A 19,212-nucleotide genomic window follows, 5' to 3' on the forward strand; every position below is an offset into this window, starting at 1 on the left:
GTTGAGGGGCATCTGGGTTCTTTCCAGCTTCTGGCTATTATAAATAAGGCTGCTATGAACATAGTGGAGCATGTGTCCTTCTTACCGGTTGGGACATCGGGAGTTATATATCTTAAGAGGAGAATAAGTGGTCTAGAAGTGTATGTTGTGGAGTACTAGAGCAATCAAGAAAATCCTCGCCAAGGGGCAAGAGTTGAAGAATAAGAAGCCAAATATGGGAGAAGCTGCAGGAGCAGCCTCTTGGGTCTTTGTATCCTTTTCATCTTCCCTGTCCCCCATGGCTAATGGAGCATAAGCCGGTCAGACTTAAGATTTCAGAGGTTTGGATGAACTTCCACACATATTCAGCTTCATTAGACGAAGCTGTAGAGAGGATTAGCCTGAACACGTCCCAGAGAGTGTTGGACAGCTGCCAAGGTTCTGGAATTAAACCCGTGTTCTTGGAGTCTCTGGATGAGAAAAATGAGTCCAAAGCCAATGATTAGAAAGCCAGAGATGAAGGGACCTGGGCAGAGATGATCATGCCCTCTTGTATTCTTGCTCTGAAAATGGGTGGCGGGCACATTTTAGAGGCCATACTGTGCTACTAGTGCAAAAATAGATTATTTACTAAAAATAGCACAGGTGTTCAATGCTAAAGTCCTGCATTCATGTTTTGCTTCTTCAATTTTGAAGTTTTATTTTTACTTTATGTGTACGAGTATTTTGCCTGCATGCATGCCTGTGTACCATGCACAGGAGGAGGCCAGAAGAGAGTGTCAGAGCCTTTAGAACTGCAGATAAAGATGATTGTAGGGCTGGTGAGATGGCTCAGTGGGTAAGAGCACCCGACTGCTCTTCCAGAGGTCCAGAGTTCAAATCCCAGCAACCACATGGTGGCTCACAACCATCCGTAATGAGATCTGGCGCCCTCTTCTGGAGTGTCTGAGGATAGCTACAGTGTACTTACATATAATAAATAAATAAATCTAAAAAAAAAAAAGATGATTGTAAGCCACCATGTGGGTGATGGAAACCGAACCTGGGTCTTTTGTAAGAGCAACAAGTGTTCTTAGCTGCTGAGCCATTGCACCAGCCCTCAACATCTGCTTCTTAACTAAATTACTTTCCAGTTGTGGGACTTGAAGCAATTGGCTTATCTATCCAGATGAGGCTTTTCACAAAACACACCTAAGAAAATCTCTACAACAGCGTTGCTGGAGAGCCGGCAATGGGTCCTCATGATGCCTGATTCCTGGATGTTGCCACTATAGCCTTGGGGATCCTTCAGTGCACCCCAGAGGGCATGCATGTCACCTGACTTGCTTGAGGTGGCCCCTTCAAGTGTTCATGCTGTGTGTGGCTGACTGAGACTACTTGTGTGTGTGTGTGTGTGTGTGTGTGTGTATGTGGTGGGTTGGGTGGGTGGTTCTGTAAAAAGGCTGTGTCATCTTTAAGCCAATCAAAGTTTCTGTTTATAACAAATAAGAAAATGTTACAGTATGCATCCTATGGTTAACATTTATTGTAAGCTAAAATTGGACGTTAGAGTAATCTTATGAATACAGAACTCCCATCTAAGGAGCTAAAACAGTGCTTACAGTTAGGTTTTAAAAGCTCGGAAACCTTCATTTCTCTGTCCTGGGATGCATACGCTTATGTAAATCACTACTTACTTTATGAAGCTAACTTTGACATTTATCTAATGTTTATCATCTCTCATATAAAGGAGAAAATACATCAGTAAAGACATACATAAAATAACAATATTAAGAGAAATGGAAAATAATAACAGATCCCCCCTTTTAATGTAACCACCTTATAAGGGGTGATTTCAATCCCATAAGCTGTTAGGTTTATATGTTGAGACAGAGTTTGCATTCCTTTGAGAAAATGAGCACATGGCTCCTATAAAATGGCAATAACTGCAACATAATTATTTAGAAAGAATTCTGTTTCCCCAGATCTGTGGTGACTGGCACCTTGAAACCACAACCAGAATCTAAGCAAGAACTTAGCCTATGATGTTGGCATCTTACCAAGGATGGTACTGTGTAGGTTAAGTTTATTTATTCCTTTTCCTCTGCTATGTATTTGGAGGGTTAATTAGGCCCCAACTTCACCACAAGAAGGTAAGATTAAGCACAATAATTAAATGTTTTAAAACATTACAGAGATGCTTAATTTAAATTATAGTAAAAAGCATTTCTGATCTAGTCAAAGCTGCTGTGATCTGGACGAGTTAGATCCCCAGACTGCTGCTTAGCAGAAATTTCCCCTGGGGACCTTCTGCAACTGGCCTTTGGGGAAGATGAAAGTTCAAGACCAAAGTGTGAAAGTGCTCTCTGTGCTCAACTCCAGCCTAACAAACAGAATATAGAGGTAGGACATGTTCAGGATCTGCACAGGCATGGGGTACTCCTTGTCTTCATTGCCTCTTGGAAGTTGCTTTGTACTTGGAGACAGGGACGAAAAATGCTCCTGCTGGTGAACGCTGCTTTCCCTCAGAAGCAAGGATGCAGCTCTGACCAAAGCAGCAGTTGTGGGCTCCCCACAACACGCACACCTCCCCCTCTTCCGTTTTCCCTTGGCCCCTCAGCTTCCCTCACCTCTATTCTCCTCTATAGGATTGAAGTTTGGGATCAACTTACACTGTAATCTTGATCTAGTCCCTTTCTCCCAATTAGATGTAATTGTCCAAGAGATACCTAGAAATGATTTTTGAAAGTGGTTTTAGCAGCAATATTAGGTTAAATGAAATAGCATTTATTTGTTGATTTTACTATAGTACGTGCGTTGTTTTGGCCTGGTGTTATTGGCTTACTTTGGAAAAGGTGGGGAAACATCCCAGTCTTACTTTACTCTGTGTCTATTATTGGATGGTCAGTTGCTACTAGGCATATGGCTTCCTTAGAAAGCCACTGGCTAGTGTATTGTAACAACCAGGTTCATAGATGAAGGGGCCATGGTCTGTCTCACTAAGATCACATAGGTACTGTCTTCTTCACACTCTGGATGCTTAGGAGTTCACCCACATAATACCAACATTGAAGGTACTATCTCCCCATAATGAAAACCTAGGTTTTTTAAAAAGTGAAATTTTCAGGAAGAAATGCAAAATCACCCACCCCCCATCACCATCATTTTGCTATCCCTATGGCAACTACCTCTTGAATAAGCCCCCAAAGCTGCAGGTGGCAAGGGGACAAAACAGAAGTGGGACAGAGAAGAGAGGGCATCTCCTCCCCTTCACATTCAAGGGAGGGCACTGTCAATCCTTCTGGCACTTAGAAGGAGCCAGCTCTCTGGCAATTGGCATGTTCTAAGAATGAGGCCTTTTCTGTGTACATTACTTGTATCTGAACATCTCCTCTTTCTGCCAAAAACTTATAGTATTGGTATATGTCCCAATCCAAAATCTCACTGTTGGAACTCAGATTCTCAGGTCTCTCGGTTAGCCTCACTTTTTCCACGGGAATACCTTCACTTTTTTCCAATTTATCAGCAACTGTGAATGGAAACAAACCAGAAGATAGAATACTTGGGCTGCAAGAAGTAACAGTCAACTTGGAGGGACACTTAGACTCATTCTGCTTAAGTTGTGCAGGCATCTGGACTGCTGACAGGGAGGCTCCATGGGAATAGAGCCTTGCTGTGTTTTGTTTATTTGGATATTTTTAAAAAAAAACAAAAGGTGGGAGAAGGTCTGCACTTGCTTTTGAAACTCATATACACATCATTAGCATAGATTCTCATGAGGATGTGGGCAAGGGGACGAGAGCAGAGGTTTGAAAGGGATGCCCAACAATCCCCTCTGTGCTGACTTTTTCTGGCTTGAATACTCCTAATAAAATGTACAGTTTGAAACCCATATGTAAAAAAACCAGTAAAAACCATAAAAATGTAGAAAGTAGATATGTAGCAATTCCATTATCATTAAACATATGATATGATATAATGATCCTGTCATAAATAGCCTCTGAAGCTCAAAAGCAATTTTTTTCAAGCCCTTTCTCTTCCCCGATGTCTGGGATACATGTGTAGATGTTCTTCTGAAGGTAGAAGTTAATGACTAGACCTACTTCTATCTAGAACTGTGTTTTATCTCTCTGAGTAATTTTGTAAGATGCAACGAGACATACAACTCAGATGAGCCCCTAAGAATGCAGACTGCCCCATGCTCTGTTTTTGTAGACAAGAATTTCACGGTAGAACAACGACAGTTTGAACCATAGAGTGACCCCCTCCTGGGTATCTTCTATTTTTTTCACTAGGATAATTTTTTTTTCATTTTCATGTATTTCTTTTTTGAGATGGGATGTCTTTATTTAGCTCTGGCTGGCTTCAAATTTGAAGTGACCTTCCTCTGATTCCCTGTCCCAAATGCAGATTACAGGCCCATACTACCATGCCCACACTAGGAACTTTTAACAAGCCATCCAATATTATATAAGTTAGGCTTAGGGGAGTTTGCTTAATCTTTATCAGTTCAAGAAACCATCATTTAGCAGGGCATAGTGGTACACACCTTTAGTTCCTGTACTTAGGAGGCAGAGGTAGATGGATCTCTGTGAGTTTGAGACCAGCCTGGTCTACATAGTGAGTTCCAGGAAAGCCAGAGCTACATAGTGAGACCCTGTCTTGGAAAAAAAAAGGAAAAAATATTATAACAATAAGTAAAGCAGAAGTGTTTAGAGATAAATATTAAAAATTAAAGAGATATGTAGAATCATTTAGAACTTTTTAAAAAAATAATTAAGGCTACTCAAACTCTAGATTATATTAAAAATATTGCATTAATCAGATGTTAGTAATATATTCACTATTTTGATAAATCTATGTCAACGGGTATTGATTTATGAGTGCAGATGTATGTCTGTGCACATGCATACAAGTGTAAGCATGTGTGTACGTGTGTGTACGTGTGTGTGTGTGTGTGTGTGTGTGTGTGTGTGTGTGTATCCCTGTGTGTGCAGATGTGTGAGTATGGAGGCCAGGAGTCAACCTTGGGTTTCTTCCTTCAAAGGCTATCCATCTTGTCTTTTGATGCAAGGCCTATGGCTGTTGTAGAACTCACCAAGTAAGTAGGCTAGCTACCCAGGAAGCCCAGGGATCAGCCTGTCTGCTTCCCCAGAGCTGAGATTACAAACATGTGCCACCACGCCCGGCTCTTTTTTTTTAGAATGTGGATTTTGAGTTTGAACTTACTTCTTCATGCTTGCACAACAAGCCCTTCAGCTGCCAAGCCATATCCCATTCCCACCTGGTGTTGATATTTTAAAAACTGCTTGGTAAAAGTCTGTTTTATTTCTAATGTTGAGAGATTGAACAAACCCACATTTTTGTAGATGCTAGGCAAGTGTTCTATCACTGAGGTAAGGTTGAGGTCTGTTTATATTAAGATGGATTATGAGTGCTGAGGGTGGTGGCACACACCTTCAATTCCAGATCTTGGGAAATAAAAGCAGGCACATCTCTGTGAGTTTGATGCCTGCCTGGTTTACATAGAGAGTTCCAGGCCAGGCAAAGCTATACACAATGATAGTTTCTCTCAAAAACCAAAACCAAAAGCAAATAAACAAAAAAAACAACCATCGAACAAACAAACACCCCCTCCAAAAGAATAATGAGGATTACTCACTATAATCTGCCACTTTCTTGTAATGATTTAGGGCAACTTCACAATTTTGCAGAACGTTAATTCCTGACAAGTATCTGTACCCCTAGAAAGCAAGTATTCATGGGTGTTAGTATTCAAAGAATGCTGTAGTTACATATGTTTTTGTCTAAGAATATTTAATTTACCAACCAGAATCATCTGGGACATCATGCTTCCTCCAGCACTTCCAAAGGTATAATATATCAGTGCCTAAGGTACAAGAAATACAATGACATAGGTTTCCTAAGTTTGGAACTCAAACCAAGCACTGTTTTTTCCAGTAATGACCTGAGAGCCACTCACTCCAAAGTATGTCCCAAGTTCCAATCTGTTCTGTTACGATGGTTTCCATTTGGGGGGTTACCAGGGAGTAGAGAGTGGGATAAAGGCACGGCAGATGGTACACCATTTTTTTTTTTCATCTTAAAATTCTATGAAGTAGATATTATATACCTTTGGCAAAGAACATGGCATATGAAGCCTTAAGCAGTTTGTGGCAGATTGTTAAATTTCTCTGTTTAGTGGGTTCTTTTAGTACCTCACTACAGTGAGCCTCTCTAAGAATAGATTGTATCTAGTGTTCCTTTTAAGTAAAAGTTTGTCCCAGGGGAAAAAAATAGTGTTGACTTTACCTTGGCTTGGTCATATTCCATTCCTATTCCATAAGAAGATAAAAATCCTAATGCCTGAAGGGCAAAAGAAAACACAAAACTGAATCAATCAATTTGTTTCATAATTGTTATCTATATATTTATCTTTTTGGACATACTTATTTTATGTGTGTGATTGCTTTGTCTGTATGTATCTATGTGTACCCCACACGTGCCTGGTGCCCTCAGAAGTCAGAAAAGAACTATTGGATTCCCTGAAACTGGAGTTATAGATGGCTGTGAACTGCCATGTGGGTTCTAGGAATCGAATCCTGGTCTTTTGCAAGAGCAACAAGTACTAACCACTGAGCCATCCCTCAACCACATAATATTTTGGCCTATATTGATAAGAGATATTGTATGTATGTTTTTAATAATAATTTATACTATTGGCTTACTTATAACACTATAACAAAGTATTTTTGTTACAGTTATGAGAATTTGGAAAATATTACAGTATTGGGAGGATTACATGATATATGTGAATCTTTAATAATTCTTATTGTACTTTAGAACAAGGCTTAGAAATAAAACATTGTAGTCAGGCATGGTGGTGCACATCTATAACCCCAGGAGGCTGAAGCAGGAGACTCATAGCATCAGGCCATCCTGGGCTACATAGAAAGACCTTGTTTCAAAAACAAACAAAAACAAAAACAAAAACAAAAGCAAGTAAACTAAACAATGTTATAAATGCATGGTTGATATATGTTTTCCTTTTTGTAAATATAGTTTCCTCTGATATGTTAATATTTTAAGCCTTCTATTCTTCTTCCTTTGCTGTGTTATGGGACTTGAGCACAGGGCCTCACATGTGATTAGCAGATGCTCTAAAACTGAGCTATTTCCCCACCTGTAAATTGAGCATCTTCAGTCATATTTCAAAAATAAAATAGGATTGATATAACAAGATATTTAAGTCAAAATATACTGAATAAAGAGGGAAAGTCTAATCACAGAGCAAGATGGAGGTATTGGGAGCCCCAGCCTCCATCCACCACAGAAACAGTATGCCATCCAAAAGTTTTTATAGAAACCACAGAAATAAGTTAAATCGGTGCATCAATGTGATGCACCAAGCTGGAAGTGCGAATCAAAGCCCACATTGGCAGCTCCCAGATGGTTTGACCTATGATTTTTCACATTCATGATGGTGTGAAAGCAATATATGTTCAGTAGAAACTGTGTTTCAATCCGGATTTTGTCATTTCCTGGGCTGGTGGCATGGGATACTATACTCTCAGGATGCTGGGCAGGGGCAGCGAGCTGCAGTTCCTGGGCAAATATGGTCACAAGAGTGGTCCACTGTGTGATGTTTGTGTTGGCAAGTTATAGTGTTTGGAAGGTGACACAGACTTAAGTGCATTTTAATTTGTGATAGTGTCAATTTTTATCAGCTCTTTCAGGTTCCTTCCTTCCAGCAGCTGTTTGTGTGAGGCCTTCTTGGTTCTGACTGGGCCACTATGGTAGTCTCTAGTCTCCTCATGCTGGTTCTTTGTCTGCTGTTACTGTTAGACCCCCTCATCAAGCTCCTAAGTATACAAGCTCACACTAGGTTTTTTTTTTTTTTTTGACAGAGTTTATAAGAATGCTGTCAAATATCAAACATGTCAAGATGCATCAAGATCCAATAATTTAATCACCTCAGAAAATGAGTAATTGTATCATTTCAAGGATAAAGAACTTGGCTACTTCTTGTTTATTTATTTAATTGTACCCATATATGAACACATATGTGTATGCAGAGGCATATAGTTCCTCAGGTACCATCCTCTTTTTTTTTTTTTTTGAGGCAGAATCACTTACTGGCCTGGAATCCAGTAGGCTAAGCTAGACTGGGATGGCTGGCCAGAAAACCACAGGGATTACATACTGTCTTTGCCTCCCTAGTGCTGGAGTTAAAGGTTCATGTGATCAGCCCTGGTTTTTTTATGTGGGTCTGGAGCTAGAACCCATATCCTCCTCTTTACAGAGCAAGCACTCTACCAGCTGAGCCATATTCCCAGTCCTGTATTCCCAGTTCTGTATCCCCAGTCCTGTATCCCCAGTCCTGTGTTGTGTCTGCAATTAGGAAGTTGGCTCTAGAAGTTGTTATTTTTTCCTCGAAAGCATAGTAATTCTAGCATATTAGTCTAACTTGTGCCCTTTACATAATCTGCCCTCTGATCGTGCAAATCTTCATGTACTTCTTTAGGCTTACGAAGCTTCCCTTTAAAGAAGGTGCACAGGAAACACTCCTTGCAAGTGGAAAGACTCTGTAAGTCCTCTGCATCTGACAACGCGTAGTTGAAACGGCTAAATTGGCTCTTTGTAAGGACACCACTAGCCCATTTTAGATTTAAAGAAAAAGAGTTTCCTCTTGGCACTCCTGGCAGTTCTTGATCCTGCTCAATTTAGAATCTGGCTCAATTATGCCAAAACTTTGACAGTAAACAACCATACTGACTTTTAAAGGGAAGGTATCATTCGGGCCCCTGAGAGTACATCATTTTGTGCAGAGCCCAGCAAACCTGTTGGTTTGATCCTTTGGGAAAACTATATAAGCTGGTGAAGTTGTGAAGTTGGCATTAAATGCCCATTCTGTGTTGGGGAGGGGACATCTCTCTCTCTGTAAAGCTCACTGAAAATATAACGTCTGGAACATAGTGGCACTACTTTGTGTGATCAAACCAGGGTCATGCTTCTTCACTCTTTAGCAGAGGAATAATGATGAAAGGCTCTATATTCACCTGATTTTTATTATTTTTATGCAGCATGACAGGACAATAGAAGAAGCTGGAAGATATCAAGGCTGTCATTTAGAAGAATGTGCTGAGGACTGTCTGCCCTGTCCTTTCCTTTATACTTGGGCATTGCCACCTAGCAACATCACAATCATCAGCCTTTAGTAGTTCCTTTATTTTTTTTTCCCCTTTCCTTTTTTGAGATAAGGATAAGACTAGATGAATTGTAAAATGATTAAGTCTTAATTCAGGAAAGAAACATATTGTGAGTTGAAAGAAGAGCGGTAACATCTGTGACACGTTAGCAGCTTTGAAGGTCACATTCTGCATACTGGATTGCTCATAAGACTGGATTCTGAGTTCTGCCATTTTGCTCATGCCATTTAACACAGGGTCCCTGGGAGTTACTGTGAAGGTTTTAGTGTAATGGATAGTTCATTGTATTTTAAGGTAAATTACTTGGGCTAGGCAGTAACAACTTAAAAATAAAATATTCCTCTGTTTTCTTTTTCTAAGAAATTGTTAACAGAGGAAAAAGATTAAGTAATTTCCCTCTAATTACTGCACAAAGCTGGGAAGCTCTGTGATCAAACCACACGTCAAAGCAAAGTGTGAATCAGTTTTAATGAGTCACACAGACACTATTAATATAAGGCCATTAACGTCCAAACACTCAACAGAAGCCTGGAAACATCAAAGCGATTATTGGATTGATACTAGAGATGATCTTTTCAGCCATTGCATGGTGCTAATGACTATGGTCCTTCCAGGAAACACTTCAACACTTCAACTTTGAGAAAAATGAAGAATGTGTGGAGCCTTTGCCATTGAGATATAATTATTTTCAAGTCACAAAAACATGTTATAATGTCATGTCACTCACATCTTTTTCTTTTATACATCCATTGTAGTGTTTTTATATGCTAGAAGGGATTTTCTTAAATCTGTAGGAAAATTGTTTTGAATTGTATTGCCAACAAAGTGTACATATTTAAGTCCAATAACTTTATTTTTTTTTACATTTATGGGTGATTCTGTGTGTGTGTGTGTGTGTGATAATATGCATGTGGCATTCAGAAGACAATTCCTGGGAATCAGGTATAATCTTTCACAGGCAATCAAATTCAGGTTTCAGGCTACATGGACAAGCACCTGAATTGGGGCTGACTTACAGGTTCAGAGGTTCAGTCCATTATTGTCAAGACAGGAGCATGATAGCATCTAGGCAAGTGTGGTGCAGGCAGAGCTGAGAGTTCTATATCTTCATCGGAAGGCAGCTAGCAGAATACTTGTTTTCAGGCAGCTAGGATGAGGGTCTTAAAGCCCACACCCGCAGGGACACACCTATTCCAACTTCTAATAGTGCTACTCTGTGGGCTGAGCATATACAAACCATCACATTCCACCCCCTGGCCTCCATAGGCTTGTCTACACATGTGAGTCTATGGGAGCCATAACTAAACATAGCATAATGCAAAATACATTTAGTCCAACTTCAAAAGTCACCATAGACTATAGCAGTCTCAACAATGTACTAGCATCTCCAATACACTGGAGTCTTCTGCTGCAACTAGGCTTCACCAGTAGCCTCTCATAGACTCTCTTCATGGTGCCAAGCCTCAACTCCTTTTCATGACCCCTTCAGTCCTGGGCCATCAACCACAACTGAGGCTTCACTTTCACCAATGGCCTTCCATGGCCCCTCACAGTGCCAAGCCTCAGCTGATCTTCATGATGTCTTCATACCTTGAAAACCAGTACTATCTGGGTGACTCTTACACATTACCAAGTACAGCTGCTGCAGGAGGTTCAACCTTGGCTATCTCTGGAATGCAGCTTCTTTTTGCTCTCAGAAAACACTTCCCAGAAGATTTTACCTCAGTGATGCTTGTCTCTTTTTAATCACCATTAATTTTTTAGCTCCAGCTAACCAGCATCAATTTTTCCAGTACTCCCTTCTATTCTAGACTCTAAAGCTAGAGCCATGTGGCCAAAGCTGTTGAGTTCTGCTGTTTGCTGGGGCTGGAACATGGCCAGATCCCCTGTTCTATTACATTACCACCAGATTTCTGTTTTCCAACTCCTTCACTGGTAGTGGTAAGTGGTAAGCTTGGCTGTCCTGGAACTTGCTCTGTAGACTGACTTTTGTTTGAGCCATTTTCATGGAGACCACTCTGTACAGTTCTTATCATCTGGAAGGTACTGAATTGTTGTAGAGTATTGTAGTGTGCTGTCTTTATACTTAATTACTGTTGCTGCCCTCTGAAGGATTTGCTTCAGTTTATATGGATTTTTAAAAATGTGGATCTTTCTGAGATCTCTGACATTTCCACTTTGTTTTTCAGAATTTCTGATTGTTTTCCCTTTCCCTGAGACATCATAAGTATCCATGCACACACACACACACACACACACACTTTACATATTATGTATACACACACACACACACACACACACACAAACACCATAAACACATACAGACATAATATATATAATATCATATATAATAATGTTATTATTTGGTCACATTTTCCAGTTCTTTAGGTGCATTTCTGTGTGACATTATCCTCCTAGCTTTCAGAAACATTTCCAACAATACAGACAGTGTTCCTAGATCAGGCTAGCTCAAACAGCACGCTAGCAAAGATGTACCCGAACACCACTATTAAAGAGTTATCTGGTCCCTGACATCAGCTAGCCACCAAACTCCTTGTTTGTGGCACAAAGTCTCTTCAACTTCATGTTCTTTGTAAAACAAAACAAAACAAAACAAACAGCAGCAGCAACAAAAAAAAACAGCAGGAAAGCAACTCCTAGGGAAGGAAGGGCCACACCTACAGGGACAGGGTTGATAGTCCAAGTTCAGCATCAAATCCAGACCCAGTCCTGGAGAATTCCTGCTCCTCCACGTGCACAAGATGTTCCCCAGGCCATAAGGAGTTAGAATAAAAACAAAAGGAGTCCAGGATGTCACAGATGGTAGAAGAGGGCTTTACTAGAGGACTTTATTTTATTATAACTTGCCATATTTTAACAGTATGACTGAAACTTGCATATCAGATCAGTGTTAACTTTTAGGTTAACTTTGTTCACACACATTCTGTCTTCTGGTCTTCCTTGAGAGACCAGACACACACATACTGGGCAGATAACCCCATTTTTACATATGAGGAAATGTAAAAATGTATAAAACGAGGACTGGCTGGCCCTAAAGACAGAGCTCTTGAAGTGAACAGGTCCGTTTGCTTCAGTGTTCTTCAGCCTTTGCTAAGGAGCCTGGCAGGTACTTTTCACTTACTTCTTCCAGCGGTTTTGTGAGGCTTGCACATTATTTAACAGCCTCCTTCTCAGGTTTAGGAAAACTGAAGTTTGGACTCATAACTTCTTTGGGGATATCAAAAGTGAGCACAAGATGGAAAAGTGACTAGGGTGCAGAACTCAGAGCAACATATGATCGACATGGTCTGGGAACTCCCTGCTTTGCTACCTCACTGTGGCACCAAGCAGCCTGCGACTGCATTTCCTAGAGTTGCCTGTCACTGCCCTCTTCTCTATAAAAAGAGGATCATGGCAGTTCACTGCCAGTGGTTACAGCTTAGAGCTGTCTCTTCTGCTACTAGGCTTGCCTTAGAAAATTGTCTTCTGATTATCTTTAAAGACAATGGCAAGAAGTTCAATCAGAGGGTAGTCTAGTTGAAATATACATGCATTGACAGTAAGAAAAGAAATTATGAAAGTAAGGAAAGAAAGGTGGTATAAATGCTGGGGACATCCAGAGCTTTATATTTTTGGCTAATCAAACTCTGCAGATTCAACAAATCTTGTATTTTGTTATCATTCACAGATCTCTCCATTGGGTGTGTGTGTGTGTGTATACATATATATATATATATATATATATATATATATATATATATATATATATTTATTTATTTATATTTACAAGAAAAATTCAGAGGTGTTAAAAACAAAGTCCTTCAACATAAATTACGATCATCTATAAAATGATGGTGCTGATCTCCATGTATGTAAATAGAAGAACACCCATGGTATTAAGTGAACAAAGGACTGCTAGGGAGCAGCAAACCTATGTGGTCTTTTTTTTGGGGGGGGTGGGGTTTCGAGACAGGGTTTCTCTGTAAAGCCCTGGCTGTCCTGGAACTCACTCTGTAGACCAGGCTGGCCTCGAACTCAGAAATCTGCCTGCCTCTGCCTCCCGAGTGCTGGTATTAAAGGTGTGTGCCACAACACCCAGCTATATGTGGTCTTATTTATTTAAAAATACCTTATATAGCTGTAACAGTTCTAAAAGTATAATCGTAGGGACAATACTTTTTATAGCTTTCTTCTGCTTTACTGAAACTCTGTCTTGAAGTCACTATCACCCTCTTATCTATCAACTTCTCTCCTTTTTATAATGAATGAGCATGAGGTTCCAAGAGTATAAGAAAATACCCTACAATAACTCAATTAAGCCATCCATGACCAATTAACTAATAATTCATTCAACTTTGCATTTTTTTTTGTCTTGTCATAGACAGTTTGCTAAATGTCCGAGACTATTGGGCAACATGTAGGATCCAACATTTTATAATTATCTTAACTTTATAGGTACGATTTAGAGACATTGCCATATTCATCTCGGGTATTTGGTGCAACTTCTTCTGGCTCAGCTAAGCATACAGATCCACGGGACCGCCATGAACCTCATTTGCCACCAGTCGTATTGGAAAGCAGGGGGCAAGGGAACCACAGTGGCCCAGTGGGTAAGCATCAAGCCTTCATCAGCAGTGTATACAGTCTTGTAGGAGCTGTCATCCCAAGATACCTCAGAAGGGGACTCAGATGCAAGATATGACCTCCATGGGAAGGACGCGAAAACCACCTTGGTGTAAATGTTTTGTTCCTCACAATTATGACTCTACAAGTACAGACACGGCTTTCCCATCAAAAGATCTACCACCATCAGGTTCAATAGTTCATTATAGTTTCTCTCTCTCCAAAAGTTTGCAAGTCAGAGGCCATTTCCATCATAAGTCATGCTAGGTAGAGACATAGTTAATATTTTATTCTTATCAGGTTACCTGGGAAACAGAATTAGAGTGTGAACCAAAGGTCAGATTCTCATGCAGAAGAAGGGAAAGGGCTTTATAAGTAGCTTACCCACTAGGCAAGCATAATAGTGTATTCAAACTTAATCTGACACTGCCTAGTTTCTGTATTATACTGGCTGATGACAAAAACGGTTTCTAGGTGTTCACCTTTTAGGTAACTTTACTTTTGTCTTCATATGTTCTGAATACTTATATTTTTATTTTTGTTAATGGCCATGAATTTTGTCTGTAAGACAGATACAACCTCTTAATAAAACACTATAGTAACATAAAAGCACACCCTAGCTTTGTATTAAGTAGCTGAAACAAAATGATGGGTGTGGTTGCATGGTAATCTGGATGGTCTAAAAAGAGAGCTTCGCCGAGCAAGAAGCCAAATGAAAACTCCATGGTGGTCCTTATAATATCTGAGCCAGGGGCCTGGCTCCTGAAGGCCTTTGCCTTTTATTCCCTTCCTACTTTCCACCTCTCTCTTGCTAGGTAGCCAAAGAATGACCTTAAACTCCGATTCTCCTGCCTCTGCCTCCTGAGTGCTGCAATTACAGCATGGACCACCGAGCCCTGTTGTAGGAGATGCTGGAGCTCACACGCAAGGCTTCATTCATGCCAGGAAAGTACACTCCCAAGTGAGTTACATCCTCAGCCCCAGCTTTTTGATTTTCTATGAGATGATTATTTTATTCCTCACACAAAGTAAAACACATCTATTAAAATAGAAAAAGAAATTCACTTAGCTTATAAATGATTTGAAATTGAAAGTCGGGCAAACATTACTTTAAGAATAGATTTTGTTCCATATTTCTTTGTAAAGATGAACATATTCTATATGTAGTTTAACAATATTTGGGTTCAGAGGTCTTATGTCAAAATATGCACATGGATAGATGGGAAGATAGATTAGAGAACAGCATTGCTCCTATGAACTAGAACAATTTATCCTTACTTCCTGCTTTACTCCCAAAGGACACCATTTCATTGTGTTCTGTGTGGCCATAGGTCTGGGTCCATGCAGTAGGGAGAGCATATTACTTATTTTCCCCTTTCATATATTTGTCTATGTTAACTGTGGTGTAGCTATTGAAAAAAATTTCATTGTCTTCTAAAACTCACATTTTGGGCTTTGTATGATCCTTCTTTAGCCAAGGACTCATATAACTGAATAGCTGCTGTTATGTTTTGCATGCCGAAACTTCCAAATAGCAAAGCATCAGCCATTTTTTCCATAGCTTTCAAATTTCCCATATTGGCTGCTCTGGTGAAGAGTGTGTAGGCTCTGTTTTGAGAATATAAAGTAAGGAAGTTGATTACCAAAAATGAAAATTTCTGCTCCTTACCTTTCTAGCAGAATAACTGTAGTTGTCATTATTAGTAATGATGCAGATTTGGTGGATCCATTACATCTCTAGACCAATAATGTTTTCACCTCTGTGTCAGACGAAGATTTAAATTTCAAATATGTCTGACAAATTATGAAGTTACTAAAAAGGAGATATTTATGAAATATATACTATGTGTCTAGACTATATACCAACTCAAGTGAGAAATTAAAGATATCCTATAGTGATCTCTACCATTATTAATAATGATTTGTTTTATAAAATAAATTCCAAAAGATACAAGAATTATTGTAAACTAAAATGTCACATCTAGGAAACCTATATAACAAACTTTTAATGGGTGGGGCTTTAGACTAAGTGCCTGGATTCAAGTCCTGCTCCACTACTAGTTGGAAAACTTCAAGCTAACTTCTCTGTCCCTTCTTTGGCCACAACACTAGGATGGTTGTAGCACCTACTTGATAAGGCCACAGTGAGATGATTCTTATGGCATGCTTGGTGTAGTGCCTCATTTAGCTATCGCTGATAGGATGATCACGTTGACCAAAACTTTAGAGCATAAATTAAATGGTAAGTGGTGTAAACATAGGCATGCCAGGTGGTGGTGGTGCACGCCTTTAATCCCAGCACTTGGGAGGCAGAGGCAGGCAAATTTCTGAGTTCAAGGCCAGCCTGGTCTACAAAGTGACTTCCAGGACAGCCAGGGCTGTACAGAGAAACCCTGTCTCAAACAAACAAACAAAAAACATAGACATTGTAGGGTTGCCTTACTCTGCATTTCCAGTTAGAAGTCACATGATCTGTATTACCAGTAGTGAAAGAAAGTCTATTAAGACTCAAACACATGTCAGAAATTTTTTCTTACTTTTATAACATTTTTTTTGGTAGTGGCAAGACAAAAAAGCATTAACCATAATTTATAATCTTGGCTCAAATATAGGAACACACAGACACACACAGACACACACACACACAGAGAGGAGAGAGAGAGAGAGAGAGAGAGAGAGACTAAGAGTCTTAATCTTATGCATAGTCTATCTGATGCTAAGAGACATTTCCAGTTGGCAGACTTGAGTAGAATAGGTTAAGGGAAAAGAGCCCCAGGCAGAGAGACATCCAGTTAGGCGTTTGAGTTCCACTGGAACAAACTAGAAGCCAGAATGTCAAGAATTCAATCAATCATAGTGAAAGGAAGGTAAGATTCTGGAAATCAAAAAACAGAGAGAACTCTTCAAGGTCAATATGATGACTTAATCTTGATTTTCAACTTGCTAGATTTAGTATCACCATGGAAACATATCTCTGGGTGTTTCTGTTGATAGAGTGTTCATGCAGGTTTAACTAAAGGGTGAAGCCCCATCCTGTTCCTGACTGTGGGTGGTACCATCCCACAGGCTAGGGTTCTGGACTGACAAAAAGGAAAAGAGCAAGCTGAACATAAATGGCCATTCATCTCTTTGCCTCCTGATTATGAACACAGTGTGGCTAGTTGTCTCATGGGCCTGCTGTCTGACTTCCCTGCCATGATGGGACCTCAAGCTGTTATACAACAGAAAAGCCTTCTTTAAGTTGCTTTGTCAGATATTTTGCCACAGAAACGAATAAAGTAGCTGACACAGAAAACGTGTATTGATCTGTGAGGCTGTTGACATAGTAAACCTGACTATGTCGATTACAGTCTTTTAGAATTGGTTTGTGGGAGGAATGTTGAAGAGTTTAGAAATTTGTGCTAGAGAAACCCTATAAGCAGAGCTTAGTGAGCCATCCTGGGGGGAATGTGGAAGCCCAGGATGTAGAGTGCATTCGGTTATACATTAGAGAGCAATTATGTTATATTTTGGCCTCATCTTTGCTCATGTTCTTTACTTGGATGACACTAAATTAAAAGTCATGATAAACTAGTTTGTTTGTTTGATAAAATCTTACGTCAGGATAGCATTTAGGCTATGGTATGGCTACTTCTCAGTGTACTTACATGAAACTTTGAGAGAGAAAGCAGAAAAAACAAGAAAGGCAAGAAGCTTGGTGAGGAAAGGATTGTGAACACAAGAGATCTGAGCAAGGAAGGGTTGGACAAAACCCTATTACAAAAATGGGGAACAGAGCTAAACAGAGAATTCTCAACTGAGAAAACTGGAAAGGTTGAGAAACACCTAAAGAAATCCTTAATTATCAGGGAAATGCAAATCAAAATGATCCTGAGATTCCACCTCACACCAGTCAGAATGGCTAAGATCAAAAACTCAGGTGACAGCAGATGCTGGCTAGGATGTGGAGAAAGAGGAACACTCCTCCATTGTTGGTGGAATTGCAAGCTGGTACAACCACTCTGGAAATCAGTTCTGGCGGTTCCGCGGAAAATTGGACATAGTATTACCTGAGGACCCAGCTACCATTCCTGGGCATATACCCAAAATATTCTCCAACATATAACAAGGACACATGTTCCACTATGTTCATAGCAGCCTTATTTATAATAGCCAGAAGCTGGAAAGAACCCAGATGCCCTTCAACAGAGGAGTGATACAGAAAATGTGGTACATTTACACAATGGAGTACTAATCAGCTATTAAAAACAGTGAATTCATTAAATTCTTGGGCAAATGGATGGACCTGGAAAATATCATCCTGAGTGAGGTAACCCAATCTTAAAAGAATACACATGGTATTCTATCCACTGATAAGTGGATATTAGCCCAAAAGCTCTGAATACCCAAGATACAATTCACAGACCACATGAAACTCAAGAAGATGGAAGACCAAAGTGTGGGTGCTTCAGTCCTTCTTAGAAGGGGGAACAAAGTACTCATGGGAGCAAATATGGAGACAAAGAGCAGAGCAGAGACTGAAGGAAAGACCATCCAGAGACTGCCCCATCTGGGGATTCATCCCATAAACGGTCACCAAACTCCGACATTATTGTGGATGCTAAGAGATGTTTGCTGAAAGAAGCCTGATAGAGTTGTCTCCTGAGAGGCCTTGCCAGAGCCTTACAAATACAGAGCCAGATGTTCATAACCAACCATTACACTAAGTGTGGGGTCCCCAATGGAGGAGTTAGAGAAAGAACTGAAGGAGCTGAAGAGGTTTGCAACCCCATAGGAAGAACAACAATTTCAACCAACCAGACACCCCAGAGCTCCCAGGGATTAAACCACCAACCAGAGTACACATGGCTTCAGCTGCATATGTAGCAGAGGACGGCCTTATCAGGTATCAATGGGAAGAGAGGTCCTTGGTCCTATGAAGCCTGGATAGATGCCCCAGTGTAGGGGAATTGAGGGCAGGGAGGTGGGAGTGGGTGTGTGGGTAGAAGAACATCCTCATAGAAGCAGGGGGTGGGGAGATGGGATAGGAGGTTTCCAGGAAGGGGGGGGGGGCATGGTAAGGGGATAACACTTGAAATGCAAATAAATTTAACAAACAAATTAATCAATAAGAAGAAACCTCACACTCTTTACTGGGATAATAAAATAGGTCTCTGAGAGCAATAAAGAGTCTAACTTAAGGAAGTATAAATTCACATGGGTAGAGAGAGCCTAGGCTAGATCAAGAGGTAAGTGTGTACTTGCCATGGCACTCCAGTGGAGTCAGCCTGTCAGGCAGAGATGCCTAAAAGCTGTTCACGAGGAAAAGAGTTTCAAGGAAGCTCTCCTCCTGGAGTCTGACGAAAGCCAGCTCTCCAGTTGGGTCAGTTTGACAGGCGAAAGCCTGGAAGCTGCCCACGAGGAAAAGAGTTCCACAGAAATT

At 40.3% G+C, this 19,212-nt stretch overlaps 1 protein-coding gene across 3 annotated transcripts in view; it reads right to left on the reverse strand.

Moving 5' to 3' along the window:
- Sel1l2 (SEL1L2 adaptor subunit of ERAD E3 ligase) overlaps positions 1 to 19,212 on the reverse strand; it is a 154,923-nt gene that overhangs the window by 33,061 nt on the left and 102,650 nt on the right. For all 3 annotated transcript variants that reach the window (XM_021150051.1, XM_021150056.1, XM_021150042.1), the window contains exons 5-10: positions 15,236 to 15,398; positions 6,271 to 6,324; positions 5,789 to 5,848; positions 5,621 to 5,702; positions 3,333 to 3,487; positions 2,631 to 2,687 (exon numbers count right to left, since the gene is read on the reverse strand). In XM_021150051.1, the coding sequence (XP_021005710.1) occupies positions 2,631 to 2,687; positions 3,333 to 3,487; positions 5,621 to 5,702; positions 5,789 to 5,848; positions 6,271 to 6,324; positions 15,236 to 15,398 (571 nt within the window). The remainder of the gene's footprint in view (positions 1 to 2,630; positions 2,688 to 3,332; positions 3,488 to 5,620; positions 5,703 to 5,788; positions 5,849 to 6,270; positions 6,325 to 15,235; positions 15,399 to 19,212) is intronic.

This window comes from Mus caroli, chromosome 2 (assembly GCF_900094665.2).
Source record: "Mus caroli chromosome 2, CAROLI_EIJ_v1.1, whole genome shotgun sequence".
Classification (NCBI taxonomy): domain Eukaryota; kingdom Metazoa; phylum Chordata; class Mammalia; order Rodentia; family Muridae; genus Mus; species Mus caroli.